Source organism: Podarcis bocagei (genome assembly GCF_964188305.1).
Source record: "Podarcis bocagei genome assembly, chromosome: 7".
NCBI lineage: Eukaryota > Metazoa > Chordata > Lepidosauria > Squamata > Lacertidae > Podarcis > Podarcis bocagei.
In genome coordinates, this window is record NC_138132.1 from 1039046 (window position 1) to 1061741 (window position 22696).

Genomic DNA, 22696 nt, shown 5'->3' on the forward strand with positions numbered 1-22696 from the left:
CTAAAGAAGCCAACTTTTTAAAAATCTCTCTATCTCTACCTCTTTTTCTTTTTCCATCCTTTCTCCACCCCCTTCTTTTCCTCTGGATCAGTGTTTTTATCTAACATTTTAGTTTGGAGGGGGGGATATTATAAAAAAGGAAACTTTGCAGCTTTTATTTTGGTATACAATAAAAACAGATTAAACAAAACACAAAAGAAGGAAATAGCATAGAAGAGGAAGAGTAAAGGGAAAGAGGGGGGATACAAAGCCATTTACCAGAGGTAGATCTTAACCCTTGCCTCACCTGGGAGCTTCTCTGGGCAGGTATTCCCTGGGCTTAAGTGGGGTGGGGGAAGAGTGGCAGGTAGGGGGGTACCTACCTAGACACTGAAGCCACATGTCTCTCCGATGAAAATTGGGAGTGTGTGAAGTGGCTGTGGATCTCCTGCCGCAGAATTGTAGGACTGTATAGAGTTGGGAGGGCCACCCGAGGGTCATCTAGCCCAGCCCCCTCACAATGTAGGAATCACAGCTAAAGAACACCAGGCAGATGGTTCCCTGACCGCTGCTTAAAAGCCTCCAGTGGTGGAGACCCCCAACACCTTCCATGGTCATAGAATTGCAGGGTTGGAAGGGAACCCCAGGAGTCATCTAGTCCAGCCCTGGTGGACAGCGGGCACGATCCATCCCATTGCGCAAGGCTAAAGATGCTGCACAAGGCTAAAGAGGCCAAGGCAGCGAGCGGGATGGATCGCGCTTGCTGCCTTGTCTTCTTTAGCCACGCTGGAGAGGTTTAGCTCCTGGCTGGAGAGGTTGCACGGCTATGGATCCCGCTTGCTGTCTTGGTTTCTTTGCTCTTTGGGACTGGGGGGGAACCCGGGCTTCCCCCGCAGCCCCGAGAAGCTCTGGGAGAAGCGGACAGGCTGTGCGCATCATGTCCACGGCTCTTTGGGGATGGGGGGGGAATAATATTTTCCCCCTTGATTTCCCCCTCTAAAAACTAGGTGCGTCCTGTGGTCCGGTGCATCCAATAGAGCGAAAAATATGGTAATAATAAAAGCACATTTTATTTATGTAGATAGTACAGATCCATATTTAAATTTGAACAAAATGACATTACCAGGTTAAGCTGTACTTTTCAAAACTAGAGAGAGAAAACATATGAAAATCAATGTGATTTGTATACGAAACTAGACATTTTGTAGAACAAAAGGAACATTATAACATCTAACTCCCTTCAGTTCTTCGCCTCTCCCAAGCATTAATTAGCATTGTTCCATAATTTGGGGCTGCACTTCTTCCCGAGACTCTAATCCGTTTGCCTCTTAGTTTCAGGTGGTGATGAATTGGAAATGAAGAACAAGGGAGACCACAACGAAATCCACACAGTGGAGGAGCCATATCAGGATTCAGACTGTGGAGAGAGCTTCAGTCAGAGATCCCATGCCACTTCCCATCAAATAAATCCCCATGAGAAGAAACACTATCAGTGCATGGAATGTGGAAAAAGCTTCAGGACGAGATTTGAACTCACTTCCCATCAAAGAAATCATACAGGGGAGAAACCGTTTCAGTGCGTAGAATGTGGAAAGAGCTTCAAACAGAGGGCCCATCTCACTTCCCATCAAAGGATTCATACAGGGGAGAAACCCTATCAGTGCCTGGAATGCGGAAAGAACTTCAGTCACAGCCACGATCTTACTTCCCATCGTAGAATCCATACAGGAGAGAAACCCTATCAGTGCTTAGAATGTGGAAAAAACTTCAGTCAGAGCTCCCATCTCACTTCCCATCAAAGAATTCATACAGGGGAGAAACCCTATCAGTGCATGGAATGTGGAAAGAGCTTCAGGACGAGCTTTGAACTGACTTTGCATCAAAGGATTCATACAGGGGAGAAACCCTATCACTGCTTGGAGTGTGGAAAGAGCTTCACTGCTAGCTCCTCTCTCACTTCCCATCAAAGGATTCATACAGGGGAGAAACCCTATCACTGCTTGGAGTGTGGAAAGAGCTTCACTGCTAGCTCCTCTCTCAGTTCCCATCAAAGAAATCATACAGGGGAGAAACCCTTTCAGTGCTTGGAATGTGGAAAGAGCTTCAATCAGAGGGCCCATCTCACTTCCCATCAAAGGATCCATACAGGGGAGAAACCCTTTCAGTGTGTGGAGTGTGGAAAAAGCTTCACTCGGAGTGCCAATTTCACTTCCCATCAAAGGATTCATACAGGGGAGAAACCCTATCAGTGCGTGGAATGTGGAAAGAGCTTCAGGACGAGCTTTGAACTGACTTTGCATCAAAGGATTCATACAGGGGAGAAACCCTATCACTGCTTGGAGTGTGGAAAGAGCTTCACTCAGAGTGCCAATCTCACTTCCCATCAAGGGATTCATACAGGGGAGAAACCCTATCAGTGCGTGGAATGTGGAAAGAGCTTCAGGACGAGCTTTGAACTGACTTTGCATCAAAGGATTCATACAGGGGAGAAACCCTATCACTGCTTGGAGTGTGGAAAGAGCTTCAGTCAGAGCTCCCATCTCACTTCCCATCAAAGGATTCATATAGGGGGAAAACCCTATCAGTGCGTGGAATGTGGAAAGAGCTTCACTGATAGCTCCTCTCTCACTTCCCATCAAAGAAATCATACAGGGGATAAACCCTGTCAGTGCGTAGAATGTGGAAAGAGCTTCAATCAGAGGGCCCATCTCACATCCCATCAAAGGATTCATACAGGGGAGAAACCCTATCAGTGTGTGGAATGTGGAAAAAGCTTCAGGACGAGCTTTGAACTGACTTTGCATCAAAGGATTCATACAGGGGAGAAACCCTATCACTGCTTGGAGTGTGGAAAGAGCTTCAGTCACAGGTACAATCTCACTTCCCATCGTAGAATTCATACAGGGGAGAAACCATATCAATGCTTGGAGTGTGGAAAAAGCTTCAGGACAAGCTCTGAACTCACATCCCATCAAAGGATTCATACAGGGGAGAAACCCTATCACTGCTTGGAGTGTGGAAAGAGCTTCAGCTCTAGCTCCTCTCTCACCTCCCATCAAAGGATTCATACAGGAGAGAAACCCTTTCAGTGCTTAGAATGTGGAAAAAGCTTCAGTCGGAGGGCCAAGCTCACTTCCCATCAAATGATTCATACAGGGGAGAAACCCTTTCAGTGCGTGGAATGTGGAAAGAGCTTCACCAGGAAAGAAAGTCTCACAGCCCATCACAAAATCCACACGGGAGAAACCCTAACAGTGCGTGGAATGTGGAAAGAGCTTCAGTCAAAGCAACAATCTCATTTCCCATCAGAGAATTCACACAGGGTAGAAACTATTTCAGTGCCAAGAGTGTGATCGGAGGGATTTATGAAAGTTTGGTCTCATTTTTAAAGTTCTTAACACAATTGGAGCTCTTAAAAGGACTTAGAGGTCTCTGAAGAAGCTAAAATCAAGACAGGTTTGCAGTCTTGACTATGCTACCTACTCAGTGGATTTGTCACTGGCTGACTGGTGCTCATCAATGGTTCCTCTTCATGCTGGAGAAGAGTACCTAGTGGGGTGCCACAGGGTTCTGTCTTGGGCCCGTGACGAGAACCTGCTTGTCATCAGTAATAATCAGTCTCACGCCAAGATGGATTGAGGGAATCTAACAGCCTCAGGAGCTGCTGCAGCTCAACATTTATTTTGTACCGTAAAAAAAATTCTCTCTAAGGAAAAAATAGAACATTGTATCAGCCGGCAGATAAAGACAATACCATACATGGGTATCATGCCACCATCAGGCTATGCTACGTGGACCAATCATTGAGATCGCATGAGGTGTTCATGCGCTGTTCATACTCCAAGCAACGCTTCTTGCTTGAACCCTGCAATAAACTTTCACCCATGCGCTTATGCATAAGCAACCATTTCCCTACATGCCCTCTTTTCTTATTTGTTTTATGAAAAGTAAAAAATTTAACAAAACCTAATCAGAATCATTTATCTCATTGCCTAAACGCTTATATTTTGCAACATAAATTCCTCTCATCATCCCTGTGGCGGGTCGTGGTTTGTACCACCACGTAGTACATTGGGCAAACAAAGAGGGCAGGCATTGAATGCAGCAGCACAACACAATGAATCCTACAACAAGCAAAATTCCAATTAGCAAAAGTTTTCTTAACCATGCTCTATTAGGTAACCAAGAAGACAACCATTCCCATGGATCAAAACCTTCGGGTGGATTCAAAGGATTATGGGCTATCATTTGTTCCATATAATCAATAGTAGCAGAAATATGAGAAGGAATCAAGGCACAAACTCCACCTTTGGAGGCAAGGATTACATCCAAGGCATAACGGTTTTGAAGAGCTACATCTCTTATTACTGACATTTCTTTGTTAATTGTTTTTAAGGCCAAAATGGTAGAATTAAACAAAGCCTCGGTCCAGTTTGCCAATCTATGCAGATGACGGTAATTCATGGCTACACCTAAAGAGGGCATAAGGGACCTAGAGATGGCTGTCTCTATATATCGAGAAACAGGTGATTGTACTTCCCTTCTGTTACGCAAACGGACCGCTGGGAGCTTGTCCATTTTATACACCAGGGGTATGACTACTCCTAAAGTGCAAGTTCCAGAAAAAGCAAAGGGGATTTCTTTGTAGGCTCTTGTGCCACAGAATAGCCATAAATCAGATTGAAGGAAACATGTAGATTTGCTGCTCTTCTTCATCCAATCCAACCAAACATAAAAATCTCTACACGCAGCGTGTTGTTCATAAGTCATGTTGGTCGTGACATTATTAACTAAAACTCTTGGCCTGCCACTCATAGCGGTAACATTAAGAAAACAAGAAGATCCATTAACATACTCATAGGTCCAATTACAATATGGATAATAACCTAAAAATTTACTACTATTATGACTGAAACAAAAACAATGAGACGCTACTTCTACAAGCAACAAAAACACAGGGGGTGAACTTGTACGATTATCCTTCATATTATTACTAATCTTATATGAAGCATTTACTGGAATACCATGCAATAATATGCCAGACCTCTTTGATTGAGGAGGTATATGCATACACACCCAACATTCAGAAAGATTAAGTATAGAAGCAAAATGATTTATGTCCCTAACATAGGTATTATTATTCCAAATCTGATGATAAGGTTCAGGCTTCCGGGCCTTCTGCAAAGGAGCAGCATGACGAAGGCGGCGCTTCACAGTGTCCACAGAGGGGCTCCACCCGTGTGAAGTAGAATTGTGTGGCCAATCGGGATGATGCCATACTGGTTGCTTGGGGGGGCAATAAGGATGAGAATGGTAAATCACTCCAATGGCCGCTTCCGAGCAACCTGCGTGATATTTCGTGGCTCGATTATTGGCATGTAAAAACCATGTAAAAACCAGAAGAAGCCACACAACCATTTTTGCAGACACAGGAGCCCATTTGCTGTAAATAGGCCTCATTTACTGCTCCTTGTACTGCCGAGCCAAAAGTCCAAACCCAACGTAACGTGATGGTGCAGATGGGATGACCGCTATTGGGGGGCAAAACCCAAGCGATGCCAGTCCAGCGAGGGCATCCTTCGAAGCCAGGCTCATTTCCCAAACAAGAGGCGGCAAAACTATAATGGTAATTGGTAGTCACGGTGGCTTCCCAGGGGGAAGGGGGGCCAATGCGGTAGGGACGAAGATGGCCTTTCAACGTGCCGGGAAACACTGGAACAGCTGTGGAAGGTGACTCTATCCAGGACGCATCAATGTGGCGATGTCTTCAACTGCAATGTGGGTTGAGGTCAGGTGGGAGGTCATCACTGGCAGATAGCGTAAAATACAGTTTCAAGGCGCTGGTGTCTCCTTGGGCGAAGACGAGGCAACAGAAGAGCGCCAAGGTCGAACGCACCAGGCTGGAACCCATCGTGTTTCTCCATCCACGTCAATGGCAGCAAATCCGCGACCCCAGGAAATCAAAGAAGTTGGACCCTTCCACTGCGGATCTGGAAGCAACCTGTAAGACACTAAAGGGCGCTGCAACACTTCTTCCTTCCTAAAGTGAAGTTCAGCAGGTGTAAAATTCCTATTATGAGGGTACAACAGATGATTTAAGGTAAACAACACTTGATGTACAATATTAGGTATTTCAGAAACAGTAGCTGAGCGGCCTCCCAATTGCTTGTTGAGAAGGGTCTTAAAAGTCAAGTGGGCATGCTCAACGATTGCTTGTCCTGTAGAATTAAAAGGGATACCATGAATCAACCTTATATCCCACAGAGAGCAAAATGTGGAAAAGGCCTGAGAAACATATGCAGGACCATTATCAGTCTTTAAAGTATGGGGTTTTCCCATAACAGCAAAACAACGCTTCAAATGTTGAATAACATGACGAGTGGTCTCTCCTTTTAGGGGAGTGGCCCAAATAAAGCCAGAGGCAGTGTCCGCAGTGAGATGTACTTTGGAAAATGGAGCCAAAGATGGTGTGTGGGTGACATCCATTTGCCAAATTGCCAGGGGATGCAGACCTCTAGGGTTGACTGCATCATAATGGATGACTGTGGGTGATTTAGAGCACACAGCGCACTGTGACACAATGTCTCGAGCTTGAGAAATAGGTAATGAAAAGGATTTAGCTAACACCTTAGCATTTTGATGAAATACTGAATGACTCTCAAATGGGTCAGAAAATAAAGAAAAGATGCCATCCTTCAAAGCTTGATCTGCCCGGTCATTACCTTCTGCCAAATAGCCAGGGTGACCAGTATGTGATCTAAGATGTGCTGACAAATTCTGGCTTGTACCAAGCCCTGCAAAGTGGAGAACAATGTAAACAAATTATCATCAATAGCAGGAGTAATATACGACAGCGGTAACACATTCAACAGATTATATACATACTGAGTATCCACAATGAGATTGAAAGGGATATCAGCAAACTGTTGGAAAGCTAAAATTACAGCTGCCAACTCAGCACGTTGTGCTGAGGACTGCCCAGGAGTGTACAAACTTTTCCAATCCCCCTCCTCTTCCCACACCACCACCCCTCTGGACTTGGTGCCATCGGTAAAAACCGTGAGGGCGGAGGGCAGGGGCAAGGGGGATAAAGCAGTTCGGAGGACATATAAGGAAAGATAGACGAGGGTCTCTGGGAGGATTGTGAACAATTTTTCCCAAAAAATCAGCAAAAGTTATTTGAGTACAAACGGCTGTCATCATCAAATGCATAAATTCTTCCTGAGAGAAGGGTAGATAAACTGATAATAAGTCCAGTCCGGAGAGAGCCAGGGCTCGATGTCTGCCCCTGGCAACAAGATCCATGACGCTATTGGGTGTAGCATATACATTACGCGGGGGAGTATGAGGCAAATGAAGCCATTCCACAATAGACACAGTCCCAGGCTTCCGGCCAGTGGTGTACAATATGGCCGTTGGAGTGGGGTGGCAAACACTGCAAGTGATAACACTGCCATGGAAAGAGAAGGGATCCTGTCCACCATACATCTGCGGAGATGGTTGTTCATGGTTGTTAGAGCCTCTTCCATTGCAGGGGTAACTGTGACCTTGTCTGCTGGATCCTTATGTCCTTTAAGGGCAGAAAATAGTGGAGACAGAGTGGAGGTGGGCAGGTCCAAGTAACTCTTTATCCAATTCAGCTGTCCAAGAAATTGTTGTAAATCCACCAATTTAAGATGATCAGGGAACTGTAGTTGAGGCGCAACTGGAATGGCAGCAGCTGCAGTCAACTTGTGTCCTAAATACATAATAGGCAGGGTCCGCTGAATTTTTTCTTTAGCTACTGTCAGCCCTGCCTTCATCATAGCATGGGTTAAATCCTTGAGAAGCTCGTCAGAGACATGCAGTGCTGAGAGCAAAATATCATCCATGTAATGATAGCAAATGACTGCTGGGTGGCGCTCGCGGAACGGCTGAAGTGCCTTGTCCACAAAATATTGGCACAAAGTTGGAGAGTTCCGCATTCCTTGAGGTAAGACAACCCATTGAAAGCGTTGAGTGGGTTGAGAATTATTTAGGACAGGTAATGTGAAAGCAAGGGACGCGGGTGGCGCTGTGGGTAAAACCTCAGCGCCTAGGACTTGCCGATCGCATGGTCGGCGGTTCGAATCCCCACGGCGGGGTGCGCTCCCGTCGTTCGGTCCCAGCGCCTGCCAACCTAGCAGTTCAAAAGCACCTCCGGGTGCAAGTAGATAAATAGGGACCGCTTACCAGCGGGAAGGTAAACAGCGTTCCGTGTGCTGCGCTGGCTCGCCAGATGCAGCTTGTCATGCTGGCCACGTGACCCGGTAGTGTCTGCGGACAGCGCTGGCTCCCGGCCTATAGAGTGAGATGAGCGCACAACCCTAGAGTCTGTCAAGACTGGCCCGTATGGGCAGGGGTACCTAATGTGAAAGCAAACCGTTGTCTGTCCTGTGACGCCAAAGGGATAGAGAAAAAACAATCCTTGAGATTGATGACTGCAAGCTGATGGTCTTGTGGCAACATATTAGGATTCGGAATGCCAGGTTGTAAGGTCCCCATTGGTTGCATTTGCTCATTGACCTTTCGGAGATCCTGAAGGAAGTGCCATTTGCCAGAGGCCTTCTTGATGACAAAAATGGGTGTATTCCACGGGCTGGTAGAAGGTTCAATGTGCCCCAGTTCGAGTTCTGCAATTAGCTGGGCCACCACTGCAAGCTTTTCTTTAGGCAAGGGCCACTGATCTACCCACACGGGGGTGTCAGTCGTCCAACAAAGAGAAAGCGCAGTCCGGGGCATGGCAGGGGCGGCCCTCAGCATAAATTTGTAGAAATGGTGGTATCCGCTGTGGCAAGCAGATCTCGCCCCCAAAGGGAGACAGGGATGTCCAGAACCAGTGGTAAGATGGTCATCTCAAAACCTTGTGAGCCTTGGATCAAAATAGGGTTCCTGCTGCGGCGGGCCGAGGTGGAGCCTCCAACGCCGACAACAGTAGAAGCTGGTTCGGTGGGCCAAGCAGGGGGCCAATCCTTGGAGGCGGTCACGGAGCAATCAGCGCCGGTATCCAGAACGCCGTCAATCGTGCGGCCCCCAAGGGTCATCTGGATCTTTGGTCGCTCCTCCGTGACTGAAAAAGTAGCGGCAACGAGAGGATCATGGTTCTGGGCTGACCCCAGGACGCATATGATTTTTGCTACAGGAGAGCCAGATGGCAGATGCACTGGGCGATCAGAGAATACAGTCACATAGGGGTCATTTTGTTGTAACCCATGTAAAACATCTGGAACAAGGTGGACCCCTTGCCGCAAGATCTCTGACAATGGAAAAACAAGGCACTGTGCTGAAGAAGAAAAACCAGCCCCTACTGACACTCGAACTTGTTGCGGCACATAGGGGACTGGCAGGCGTAAGTCCTGAGTTAAAAAGAGGTGCGGTAAAGCCGGAGGTGGGATGACTGGAGAATGCGCTGGATCCCCTATTGTTGAGCCTGGGCCCGGGGTGGGCCCGACTGCCGGTTTCCTGTCGGCTGGTTTTGCTGGTTTTGCTGAGGAGCGGCACTGGTTGGCCTAGTGGAAACCCTTCTTGCAAATGGGGCACTTTGTGCTAGGGCGACGTTGCTGTGTGGTTGATCTGCACTGCACATGAAAATGGCCCACTTTGCCACATCCAAAACAGGTTTTATCCTTGGCAGGATTCTGGGATACGGTGGAGGACAAAGCCGTGGCTAGCAGGCGAGCTTTATGTGTCTCAGTCCCCACCGATTGGCAGGCTTTAAGCATATCTGCAATGGCTATATTGGGAGTTGTCATCAAAGGGCGCAGTGCTTGCTTACAGTCCTCATTGGCATTATCAAACGCAAGCTGGCGGACAATCACTTCTTGGGCTGCCACGTCCTGAACTTGCCACTTAAGGGTGTTGTCAGAGCTGCTTCCAGATCCTAGCTCAAAGAGGATCACGCTAGCCAGCGTTCACTTTATAAAAGTCTTTATTGAGTTACAGTTTCCATTCTCAAGCTGCTGCGTGCAGCTCTACGTCTTATGGGTTAGACCGGCGAAGCTCCGTCTGAGTCTCCGCCCCCTGTACACCAGCTTAATACCCTAGCCTTACTCCACCTTTTCCGCCTGACCGTTCTTCTCTGGGTCCCTCTGCCCCCCGCTGTCTCTTCCTTCCTGGACTCTTCTGACGCTGACCCCCCGGACCCTTCTGTCTCCTTGCGTCGGGCTTTAGGACCTGGCTCCCTTTCCGGGCTGCTTACTGCGCCACCTTCCTGTGCATTTGAACTTGGCGCGCGCGCCCAACCTTCCACTTTCCGCTTAACCGTTTCTTCGCTCCCCGATGGAGGTGTGGCCACTCCTGACTCATGCCCTCCCCCCTGCTGCGAGCTGCCAGAGCTCGATACCTGGCGCCCTTCCTCTCCACTGCGCTCTGTTGGTGACGCTGGCCCCGATTTCCAACTGCTGCCCTCTGAGCCCCCTCTGGACCCTTCTTCCTGGGGTGTCCCCCTAGGTTCCCCCCTTGCTCTGGCCACTGGCGCTCCTTTCTGTGAATCTTCTGATTCACTGGAAAGACTCGGAGATCTCGGGTCGTCGTCATCACTCATCTTTTCTTCGGCCTCCTCCCCCTCGCTCTCTGTTTCCTCCCTTGCCCTCGCCTCTGCTCCTGAACCCCTGACAGGTGTTATACAAGCGATCGACAAATTGTCCATAAGGCTCTGTAGGGCCCTGTCTGACGCTGCCCCAACGGCCACCGCGCTCGTTTTTGTCATCAGGAACCGAGGACAAAGCCTCTTGGGCGGTGGCGGTGCTGGCTGCCCAATACATAGGATCAAGGGCCAACTGTTGGGCAATAGTAAGAAAATTGCCCCCACCCGTTAACCCATCAAGAACATCAGTTTGGGTCAACATAACAGGGGCTGGGGGTGCAGCCCCAGCGCCAGCAGCGGCAATCGCGGCTTGGTGAGCAGCCTGTGCAGCGTTGTTGAGATTATTGCGAATACCGTCAATGCGACGTTGACAAGCCCAGGGCCAGGCTTGTACAAACAAAATCATTTGATGAGGCTGCATTACTGTGCGGGCCAACAACTTAATAGAATAGAGTAGAATAGAATAGAATAGAATAGAATAGAATAGAATAGAATAGAATAGAATAGAATAGAATCCTAGAGTTGGAAGAGACCACAAGGGCCATCGAGTCCAACCCCCTGCCAGCAGAAAACACCATCAGAGCACTCCTGACATATGGTTGTCAAGCCTCTGCTTAAAGACCTCCAAAGTAGGAGACTCCACCACACTCCTTGGCAGCAAATTCCACTGTCGAACAGCTCTTACTGTCAGGAAGTTCTTCCTAATGTTTAGGTGGAATCTTCTTTCTTGTAGTTTGGATCCATTGCTCCGTGTCCGCTTCTCTGGAGCAGCAGAAAACAACCTTTCTCCCTCCTCTATGTGACATCCTTTTATATATTTGAACATTGCTATCATATCACCCCTTAACCTCCTCTTCTCCAGGCTAAACATGCCCAGCTCCCTTAGCCGTTCCTCATAATGCATCGTTTCCAGGCCTTTGACCATTTTGGTTGCCCTCCTCTGGACACGTTCCAGTTTTGTCAGTGTCCTTCTTGAACTGTGGTGCCCAGAACTGGACACAGTACTCCAGGTGAGGTCTGACCAGAGCAGAATACAGTGGCACTATTACTTCCCTTGATCTAGATGCTATACTCCTATTGATGCAGCCCAGAATTGCATTGGCTTTTTTAGCTGCCGCGTCACACTGTTGGCTCATGTCAAGTTTGTGGTCAACCAAGACTCCTAGATCCTTTTCACATGTACTGCTCTCAAGCCAGGTGTCACCCATCTTGTATTTGTGCCTCTCATTTTTTTTGCCCAAGTGCAATACTTTACATTTCTCCCTGTTAAAATTCATATTGTTTGTTTTGGCCCGGTTCTCTAATCTGTCAAGGTCGTTTTGAAGTGTGATCCTGTCCTCTGGGGTGTTAGCCACCCCTCCCAGTTTGGTGTCATCTGCAAATTTGATCAGGATGCCCTTGAGTCCATCATCCAAGTCGTTGATAAAGATGTTGAATAAGACCGGGCCCAAGACAGAACCCTGTGGCGCCCCACTAGTCACTCTTCTCCAGGATGAAGAGGAACCATTGATGAGCACCCTTTGGGTTCGGTCAGTCAGCCAGTTACAAATCCACTGAGTGGTAGCATAGTCAAGACCGCATTTTACCAGCTTCTTTACAAGAATATCATGGGGCACCTTGTCAAATGCCTTACTGAAATCAAGGTAGGCTATATCCACTGCGTTCCCTTCATCTACCAGGCTTTTAATTCTGTCAAAAAACGAGATCAGGTTAGTCTGACATGACTTATTTTTCAGAAATCCATGCTGACTATTGGTGATCACAGCATTCCTTTCTAGGTGCTCACAGACTGTTTTCTTAATGATCTGCTCCAGAATCTTCCCTGGTATTGATGTCAGACTGACTGGGCGGTAATTGTTTGGGTCCTCTCTTTTCCCCTTTTTGAAAATAGGGACAACATTTGCCCTCCTCCAGTCTGCCGGGACTTCGCCTGTTCTCCAGGAATTCTCAAAGATGACTGCCAGTGGTTCTGAGATCACATCTGCCAGTTCTTTTAATACTCTTGGATGCAGTTCATCTGGCCCTGGAGACTTGAATACATCTAAACTTGCCAAGTATTCTTGTACTATCTCCTTAGTTATTCTGGGCTGTGTTTCCTTTGCTGAATCATTTGCTCCAAATTCTTCAGGTCGGGCATTGTTTTCTTTATCGGAGAAGACTGAGGCAAAGAAGGCATTGAGGAGTTCAGCCCTTTCTGTGTCCCCTGTATGCATTTCACCATCTTCTCCTCTGAGTGACCCCACTGTTTCTTTGTTCTTCCTTTTGCTACGAACATACCCATAAAAGCCTTTTTTGTTGCTTTTAACCTCTCTAGCAAGCCTGAGTTCATTCTGTGCTTTAGCTTTTCTGACTTTGTGTCTACACGTGCTGGCTATTTGTTTGAATTACTCTTTGGTGGTTCCCCCCTTTTCCATTTTTTCTACACATCCTTTTTTAATCTTAACTCAGTTAAAAGTTCTTTAGATAGCCACCCTGGCTTCTTTAGGCACCTTCCATGTTTCCATCTCATTGGTATTGCCTGACGTTGTGCTTTTACTATCTCCCTCTTAACAAACTCCCAGCCATCATGAACTCCCTTTCCTTTTAGTATTACTGTCCATGGGATCTCACCCAGCACTTCCCTAAGTTTTATGAAGTCGGCTTTCTTAAAGTCAAGAAATTGAGTCCTAGTATGCTTGGCTGCTCCTTTCCGCTGTATAGTAAACTTCAGAAGAGCATGATCACTCGCGCCTAATGATCCTTCCACTTCTACCCCGCTAACCAGCTCATCAACATTGGTTAGGACCAGATCTAAAATGGCTGTTCCTCTTGTTGCTTCTCCCACTTTCTGGACAATGAAGTTGTCTGCAAGGCCAGTGAGGAATCTGTTTGACCTTATGCTCTTGGCTGAGTTTGACATCCAACAAATATCCGGGTAATTGAAGTCCCCCATTACTACTATCTCCCTTCCTTTTGCATGCTTGGCCATCTGTTCCAGGAAGGCATCATCTATGTCCTCCGTTTGGCTTGAGGATCTATAGTAAACTCCCACAATGAGGTCTCTGTTATTCTTCTCTCCCTTAATTTTGACCCAAATGTCCTCTGGGATTAGATCTTGTTGGAAAAGGGTACCGAAAAGTCTCAGGGTATAAGGGGAATGCAAGCCATTGTCCCGGACAGAGGAATACAGTTCCTTTATAAATCTCAAATCGAACTGTTCATGCCGAGGTGGCCCACCTGCCGGAGCAGCAGGAACAAGGAAAGGAAAAAGATTTGGGGTAGCAGAATCAAAAGCCAGCAACGGAGCAGCGGCACGGAGAGATTCTTGAAGAGGAGTGGTAGTGGGTGGTGTAGAAAGCGAAGGAGGTGGAGGAGGTGGTGGTGGGACAGGAGGAGCCGAAGGAGAGAGATCCGACGGTTTAGGAGGTACATAAACTGGTGGTTCCGAAGAAGGCAACGTGGGATGCAAAGAAGAGCCGGGAAGATAGGTAAAACAGCCGATGTGGCAGCTAGGAGGATATTTGCAGGAGTTAAGCTCGACATAGCTTTGTAGACTTTACACCAGGTATGCAAAACTTTGACATCAATTTGAGGATGGTTGTGGAAAAAATGCCCTATCTTTTCCCAATCTTTTAGGTCCCAAGTGCCATCCTGGGGGTACCAGGGGCAGTGAGTGTCCAGAGCCTCTATAAGTGCCTTAAGATCGGCATCCAGAACAACAAGGTTGTTACTGGCCAGGAGAAATTTAAGTTCATAAAAAAATTTCTTCTGCGGTGCAGAAAGAGATTGCCCCATGATAGCGAGAGAAGTGAAAAAGAAAAAAAAGAGAGGGAGCACTCACCAGGATCCACAGAGGATGAGAGGCGCCTGAAACCCTTGCCGGGCAAGGTGAGTGCTGAGAGGTTTGTAGCATCGCGAAGTCCGAAATCAAACACACGGGGCACCAAATGACGAGAACCTGCTCGTCATCAGTAATAATCAGTCTCACGCCAAGATGGATTGAGGGAATCTAACAGCCTGAGGAGCTGCTGCAGCCCAACATTTATTTTGTACTGTAAAAAAATATTCTCTCTAAGGAAAAAATAGAACATTGTATCAGCCGGCAGATAAAGACAATACCATACATGGGTATCATGCCACCATCAGGCTATGCTACGTGGACCAATCATTGAGATTGCATGAGTTGTTCACGCGCTGTTCATACTCCAAGCAACGCTTCTTGCTTGAACCCTGCAATAAACTTTCTCCCATGCGCTTATGCATAAGCAACCATTTCCCTACAGGCCCGGTCTTATTCAACATCTTTATCAACGACTTGGATGATGGACTCAAGGGCATCCTGATCAAATTTGCAGATGACAGCAAACTGGGAGAGGTGGCTAACACCCCAGAGGACAAGATCACACTTCAAAACGACCTTGACAGATTAGAGAACTGGGCCAAAACAAACAAGATGAACTTTAACAGGGAGAAATGTAAAGTATTGCACTTGGGCAAAAAAAAATTAGAGGCACAAATACAAGATGGGTGACACCTGGCTTGAGAGCAGTACATGTGAAAAGGATCTAGAAGTCTTGGTTGACCACAAACTTGACATGAGCCAACAGTGTGACACGGCAGCTAAAAAAGCCAATGCAATTCTGGGCTGCATCAATAGGAGTATAGCATCTAGATCAAGGGAAGTAATAGTGCCACTATATTCTGCTCTGGTCAGACCTCACCTGGAGTACTGTGTCCAGTTCTGGGCACCACAGTTCAAGAAGGACACTGACCAGCTGGAACGTGTCCAGAGGAGGGCAACCAAAATGGTCAAAGGCCTGGAAACGATGCCTTATGAGGAACGGCTAAGGGAGCTGGGCATGTTTAGCCTGGAGAAGAGGAGGTTAAGGGTGTTGGGATACTGCCAGGGAGATAAAGTCCATCATGGCCCCCAAGCCGGCTGCCGGACGATCCATCGATCTCCCATAGTCACGCAGTATCAGCTATTAGTGACATGAGCTCCAGAAATAGCCCAACATCTAGAGCCGATGCACACTCTCTATCAGCAGATAATGCACAGCCAAAGTTGCACTCAGGAGAGCATTATTTACAAGTTTTATTCAGCGTTGATCAGAACAAAGAAAACCATGACCGCCTGCTTCAGTGTCTACGACACAGAGAGAAACGAAAGCAAAGACACAACAGAAACATCCTGTGAAACAGGAAATACGCAGGCTGTGACACAAACATCCTGCTCCCTTTTAAGGTGGAACAGAAATATCCTAACAAAGGGGTGATATGATAGCCATGTTCAAATATATAAAAGGATGTCATATAGAGGGGGGAGAAAGGTTGTTTTCTGCTGCTCCAGAGAAGCGGACACGGAGCAATGGATCCAAACTGCAAGAAAGAAGATTCCACCTAAACATTAGGAAGAACTTCCTGACAGTAAGAGCTGTTCGACAGTTGAATTTGCTGCCAAGGAGTGTGGTGGAGTCTCCTTTTTTGGAGGTCTTTAAGCAGAGGCTTGACAACCATGTCAGGAGTGTTCTGATGGGGTTGGGCTCAATGGCCCTTGTGGTCTATTCCAACTCTAGGATTCTATGATTCTATAAGTTCGTTTCTCTTTGAAGGATAATATTTTATGGCGGCCAAGAGGGCCAAAATGGAGCCCGGCACACTTTCGCTGCGCCTGCAAGCTGTCTGTGCCGATCCAAACGTCCTCCTGCCTCTTTGGCCGGTTTAGCAGAGCGAACACAGCGGTCAGAAGCGATTGCAGTGTGTGGGTAATAAATCAGGACACACGCAAGCCGTTCTCTTATCTTCAACAGCCTTTAATTGTGTTGCATAACATCGTAAATTCCACTTCAGACACCCGGCGACAAAGCACACATCTCTCCTCTCGCAGAGCGGAGAAGAATAACACACACAGAGAAAACCACTCCCGTATGTGTATAGCAGCCACGCCTCAAGATGTGAGACGTCACTCAGAACTCTTAACCCTGTAAGTTCTGAAACCCTTCACACCCCCTCTCGTCTCGCATCCTGAGGGTAAGTGTGAACACCCATTTACAGACCTTTTTGAGTTCAACTCACCTCCCATTGCCTTTTGCCGCCCTCTGGCATCTGTCCCAGGCAACTGTTGAACCCCTTGAGACCTCCCAGAATCGCATTGCGCGAAACCAACCCACGCCCTGGTGACCTGAAACCTCTCAGGTGGAACCCCCTTTGTGGCGCGTGTTGACCGTCTGAGCACAAACTCAGGTGCTCCTCCTGACCCACTGAGGTCAGCAAGCGTGTCCTCTACATCAGAAGACTCCCCCTCTGACTTGCTGCGTCTTCGGGCCTTCTGGACTTTGCTAACAGGAGACGAAGGCTCACTCTTCGGTTCTCTCTTAACAGCCTGCGGAGAAACTCAACCCTGTTCTTGACCCTCATCAGAGACTTGCTCCTCAGCAACAGGCTCAGCCTCTGCCTCTCCTTCCTCAGAATCAGACAGACACTCTGAGAGAACGTCAGGACCATCATTGAGTCTTGACCAACTATCCTGCTCACAGAACTCAGCATGCTTACTGATCAGAAGCTTGGTCTGATCACCTTCTGGGTATGCAAACTTCCACCCATTTGTCGCAGGTTCATACCCACAGAAGATCATTTTCTGGTACCTTGGACCACCTTCCTTCCGTTGAGCCGTTGGTATAGGCACCCAAGCCTTGGAACCAAACACACGGAAGAAATGCACCTGTGGCTTTTTCCGATGCAATAGAAAAAACGGTGTGTCACCTATAACTTGGTTATAGGACCTGTTCATCGTAAAATTGACAGCTTTCCACGTCTCACTCCAAAAGCTCTGAGGCAACCCAGAGTCACACAGTAGAACCCTGACAGCTTCAGCCAGTGTTTTACTCCTGTGCTCTGCCACGCCTCTCTCCTGAGGAGACTCAGCACCCGTCACCTGGTGACGTATTCCCTTTTGCTTGAAAAACTCCTTCAGAGCAGACCCAGTAAATTTTGACCCACGGTCGCTCTTGAACCCTTGCAGCTTGGTGGAGAACCTCAGTTCCACCTCCGCAACCCAATCTTTGATCAGTTGCGCCACCTCGCCCTGCGTCTTCAGCGAGAAAGACCAACCGTTCTGACTAAAATCGTCTGTCAGCGTCAGCACAAACCTGGCCCCTCCCAGACTCGGACACTCCATGGGACCAAACAGGTCTGTGTGCAGAAGCTCAAAAGGTTTTGTGGTTACCCTCTCCACCCTGGGATAACTGCACCTTTGTACCTTTGCCCTTCTGCATACCTTGCACTCTAGGGATTTTCCACACGCTTTGAGTTTGCAACCCTTAGTGCAGCTGGGCAACTTCTGAACATCTTCCAAACTGCTGTGCGACATTCTCTTGTGCCATAAGTGAACACAAGAATCATGACTGGGAACACTAGCACACTGCGCCTGTGCTCTTCCGGCATTCCCCCCACCCTCCAGAGGTGTCTCTAGAACAAAGAGATTGTTATTGCATTCCACGCTGACAAGTTGTCTCCCCCCCCCCCTGGAAATGGAACAGACATCATTTTCAAAGCAAACCTTGTACCCTTCCTTTACAAGAGCAGGTACAGATAACAGACAACAATGCATCTCTGACACAACGTAGACTTCCAGCTCTGCCTGTAAAAAGGAAACATAAACATTTGTCACGTTAGACAATGGCCTTTGTGACCCATCAGCAAATTCAACAATTGTCCCAGCTGAAACAGCCCTGCAGTTTCGCAGCTCGCCAGCAGGTGGCGCTGGTATCAGGTGATGACTCGCTCCTGAGTCGACTACCCATTGCATCACCCTGCCCTCACTGGAGTTGTTCTTTAGGGTTGCCATGGAAGCAGTAAGATGATAAGAACTGTCTCCACTCTCTGAGGCATGTCCTCCCTTCGCATTCCCATGCTGGCCTCCTCTCCTGGACTGGCTCCCATGGGAAACGACCTTGGAGACATCCTGCCTGGCCTCTCTGCTTCTCTGCGGACAGGATCTTTTTAAATGACTGGTGGAATTGCAGACATAACATCGACGAGTGGAAAAAGCCTGGACGGAGCTTTCAGCTGGCCTAGCCCCCCCTCTGTAACCGGATGGGCTCCCTGTGCCAGCTCAGCCCTCTCTGACACGGCGTTCCTGATCGTCAGCCAAGCGTCCTGCCACGTACTGCAGAGTAAGATCTGCGGGACTCATCGACTCCAAAGTTAGACACAAATTGTCATAACTTTTGTTCAAAGAGCTGAGCAAAATATAAACTTTCAGCTCCTCTGAAAAGTTAACTTGCAACAGCCTCAACTCATTGTGTCAGGGGTTCAGGAGCAGAGGCACAGGAAAGGGAGGAAACAGAGAGCGAGGGGGAGGGATCCGAAGGAAATATGAGCGATGACAGCGGCCCGAGATCTCTGAGTCTTTCCAGTGAATTGGAAGATTCACAGAAAGGGGCGCCAGTGGTCAGAGCAAGGGGGCGCCTAGGGGGACACCCCAGGAAGAAGGGACCAGAGGGGACTCAGAGAGCAGCAGTTGGAAATCGGGACCAGCTTCCCCACCAGAGCGCAGTAGGGGGGAGGGGTCCCAGGTATCGGGATCTGGCGGCTCGCCGCAAGCGGGAGGGCATGAGTCAGGATTGGCCACACCTCCATCGGGGAGTGAGGAAACGGTCAAGAGGAAGGTTGAAGGCTGGGCGCGCGCGCCAAGTTCAAATGCACAGGAAGGCGGCACAGTAAGCAGCCCGGATAGGGAGCCAGGTCCTAAAGCCCGCCGCAAGGAGGGAGAAGAGTCCGGGGGGTCAGCGTCAGAAGAGTCCAGGAAGGAAGAGACCACGGGGGGTAGAGGGACCCAGAGGAGGAAGGAAAGACGGAAGAGGTGGAGTAAGGCTAGAGTATTAAGTTGGTGTACAGGAGGCGGAGACTCAGACAGAGCTTCGCCGGTCTAGCTTCTAAGACGTAGAGCTGCGCGCTGCGGCTTGAAAATGGAAACTGTAACTCAATAAAGACTTTTGTACAGTACTGCCGGCTAGCGTGGTCCTCTGTGAGCTGGGACCTGGAAGCGGCTCTGACAGTAAGCTCCGTCTCACCGCTTGCACCAAAAGCCTCGCAGCGTGAGTGGACGCAGCGAGGGGTGAAGGTTGGTGCTTCGCGAGCTCACGAAAGTCGGACGAGATGAATACTGAACAGCAGATAGCAGTCCTGCAAAATGCAGTGACACAACTAAACGCCGAGATACTCGCATCCAGGAAGAGGGAGGAGGAAGCGGCTGCCGCCTACAAGGATCTCCAAGTCAGGTTGGAAGTGCTTACAAAGCAGGGGCAACCGGGACCCAAATCGGAGGGAATTGGGCTGGGGAGAAGAGGAGGCAGCCTTGTATCTCATTTCGATGGGAATTTACAGCAGTACCCCAACTTCCGAGCAGATGTGCAGTTTGCGCTGCAACTGCTGGACAAAGACTTTAGAGATGAGCAAGAGAAGGTGGGGTTTATTCTATCCCATTTGCATGGAGACGCTAAAGCGTGGCTGCGCAATCTGTGGAGAGATAAGGATCCGGCGCTCCGAAGTGCGGATGCCTTCATTAAAGCGATGGATTCGTGTTTTTTATCAAATATAGACGTTGATATCGCCAGAAAAGAGATACATGGGCTGAAACAAGGGAGGGCCAGTGTGAGGCAGTATCATTCCCGCTTTTTTGCACTGGTCAGTGCCCTGGAATGGGACAAAGATTCAGCTCCAGTCAGAGACCTTTTCTGGGAAGGATTGAACAGTGTGGTAAAAGACGAAATTGCGAGGGGGGAGAGACCCCGGAGCACTCAGGAGATCGTTCAGAGGGCGCTGACGATTGGGGTGCGTCTAGAAGAACGTCCATGGAGCAGAGACGAAGGGCGTGGAGGACGTGAGTCGGCAAGAGCGCCTTCCTTCTTTCCCAGGGATGCAGCGTGTGCGCACTCCACGCCTCCACCAGGAGGAGGAGGGGAACCTATGGAGGTTGGAGGTGCCAGGGCTCAGTCAGCAACCAGAGCCCTAGCACCGGGAGCAGTCAAAGCGAAGCCTCCTAGAGGGAACAGGAAGTGCTACCTCTGTGACAGTCCTCAGCACATGGCGAAAGAGTGTCCCCAGAGGCTCCACAAGCGCACTGCAGCCTCCGCGACGGTAACAGAAGCAACTCAGCAGAGAGAACCACAGCAGGGAAACGACGGAGTCTGGCTGGAAACAGAGGCACTGGGGCCCAGCCAGACGAGTCAGTGAAGCAGTCCCCAGAGATTTTGCAGCCCACAGACCCCTTCCCGCCCAAACCAGTGGTGCAGCTCACCGCATCGCTCCGGCTACCCAATTTACTTACAATGGAAGTGCCAATTACCATTGACTCTGGTAGCAACGCGGACTTTATAGGACAGGATTTCATCGAGCAGCACAATATAACGCTACTGCCAGCCACGCTGCCCCTGAAGGTTGTCACGGTGGATGGCAGGGAATTGCTAGGGGGGCAGGTGGTGAAGCAAACGCCACCGATGGTGATGCAAATTGGACATCACAGGGAAGTCATCAGCTTTAATGTCACCCAACTGTCGGACACGCCTGTAGTATTGGGCATGAGTTGGCTGGACAGGCACAGTCCAACGTTGGCGTGGTACCAGCGGCAACTAACTTTCGGCTCCTCTTACTGTGCAGAACACTGCATCCTGCCCAGTCCGGAGGGGGAAGAAGAGGACACACAGCTGCAATTGGGCACGCTGCAAGCAGTGCCCCACAAGTACGCAGAATTTTTGGAGGTTTTCTGCGAGAAGGAGGCGGACAAGCTACCTCCCCACAGGCCCTATGACTGCAAGATTGACCTCCTGCTAGGGGCGACGCTGCCGACAGGGAAACTGTATTCCATGTCTGAAGATGAGCTACAAGAACTCAGGGAGTTCATAGATCATAATTTGGAGCGCGGATTCATCCGGGAGTCCAAGGCAGTGGGGGGCAGTCCCGTATTCTTTGTGAAGAAAAAGGACACGCCCCAAAAAAGACTTGTGGTGGACTATAGAATTTTGAACTCGAAAACCAAGCCCACGGCTTTCCCCATGCCCAAGATCGACGACCTCCTCGCGACGGTGCGCAAAGGACGCGTGTTCACCAAGTTGGATCTGCGAGGGGCGTACAACCTTATTCGCATACGGGAGGGCGACGAGTGGAAGACGGCTATGTTCACGCCCCTGGGCACCTACGAATACAGAGTTATGCCATTTGGATTACAAAATGGCTCCCACTGTTTTCAAGCTTTCATGCATCACGTGTTAGCGGGGCTCCTCTACAAGAAGTGTGTCTGCTTCCTGGACGACATCCTGATATTTTCAGAATTGCAGGAGGTTCACGACAGAGACGTCAAGGAAGTTCTGCAAAGGCTACAGGAGCATAGACTGTATGCCAAGCTGGAGAAGTGCCAGTTCGACATGACGGAGGTGGATTTCCTGGGCTACAAATTGTCGGACAAGGGGCTCGCCATGGACAGCACCAAGGTTCGCGCAGTGTTGGACTGGAAGAGCCCGCGCAACCGGAAGGAGGTCCAGCGGTTTGTGGGCTTTGCTAACTTCTATCGCAAGTTCATCAAGGGGTTCGCGATGCAGACGGCGGCCATTACCGACACGCTCAGCTCCAAGAAGAAGAAGTTCATCTGGACGGAGCAGGCGGAGCAGTCCTTTCAGAAACTCAAGCGTCTCTTCTCGTCCGAAGAGCAGCTACTGCATGTAAATCCCGGCAAACCGATGAGGGTTGAAACAGACGCCTCAGACAGGGCCGTGGGAGCAGTCCTGTTGCAGCAAGACCCGCATGGGGATTGGAGGCCGTGCGCCTTCTACTCCAGGAAGCTCAGCAAGTCGGAGCAGAACTACACCATCTGGGACAGGGAGTTGCTTGCCATTCATGCAGCATTCAAGGCGTGGAGGCACTTCCTGATCGGAGCCAAACACACAGTGCAGGTCCGCACGGACCATAAGAATCTGGAGTACTGGCGCACGGCGAGGTTCCTGAACCAGAGGCACATATGTTGGGCAGAATTCTTTGCAGACTTCGACTTCAGGATAGAGTACGTCCCAGGTGACAACAACGTCATGGCGGATGCACTGTCCAGGAAGCCGCAATACCTCGAGGAGGCGACGCCAGCGG

General features: G+C 49.1%; 2 protein-coding genes across 7 annotated transcripts in view; both read left to right on the forward strand.

Annotated features, from left to right (window-relative positions):
• LOC308590300 (uncharacterized protein) overlaps positions 1-3482 on the forward strand; it is a 32911-nt gene extending 29429 nt beyond the window's left edge. For 3 of the 6 annotated variants that reach the window (XM_081200220.1, XM_081200221.1, XM_081200218.1), the window contains one exon: positions 1312-3480. In XM_081200220.1, the coding sequence (XP_081056346.1) occupies positions 1312-3332 (2021 nt within the window). In that variant the 3' untranslated portion in view covers positions 3333-3480. Of the gene's footprint in view, positions 1-1311 lie in introns of all 6 variants that reach the window. The other 3 variants (XM_081200223.1, XM_081200222.1, XM_081200219.1) reach the window with 2 other exon arrangements.
• LOC308590321 (uncharacterized protein) overlaps positions 1-22696 on the forward strand; it is an 84297-nt gene that overhangs the window by 23681 nt on the left and 37920 nt on the right. The gene's annotated exons all lie outside the window — the stretch shown is intronic.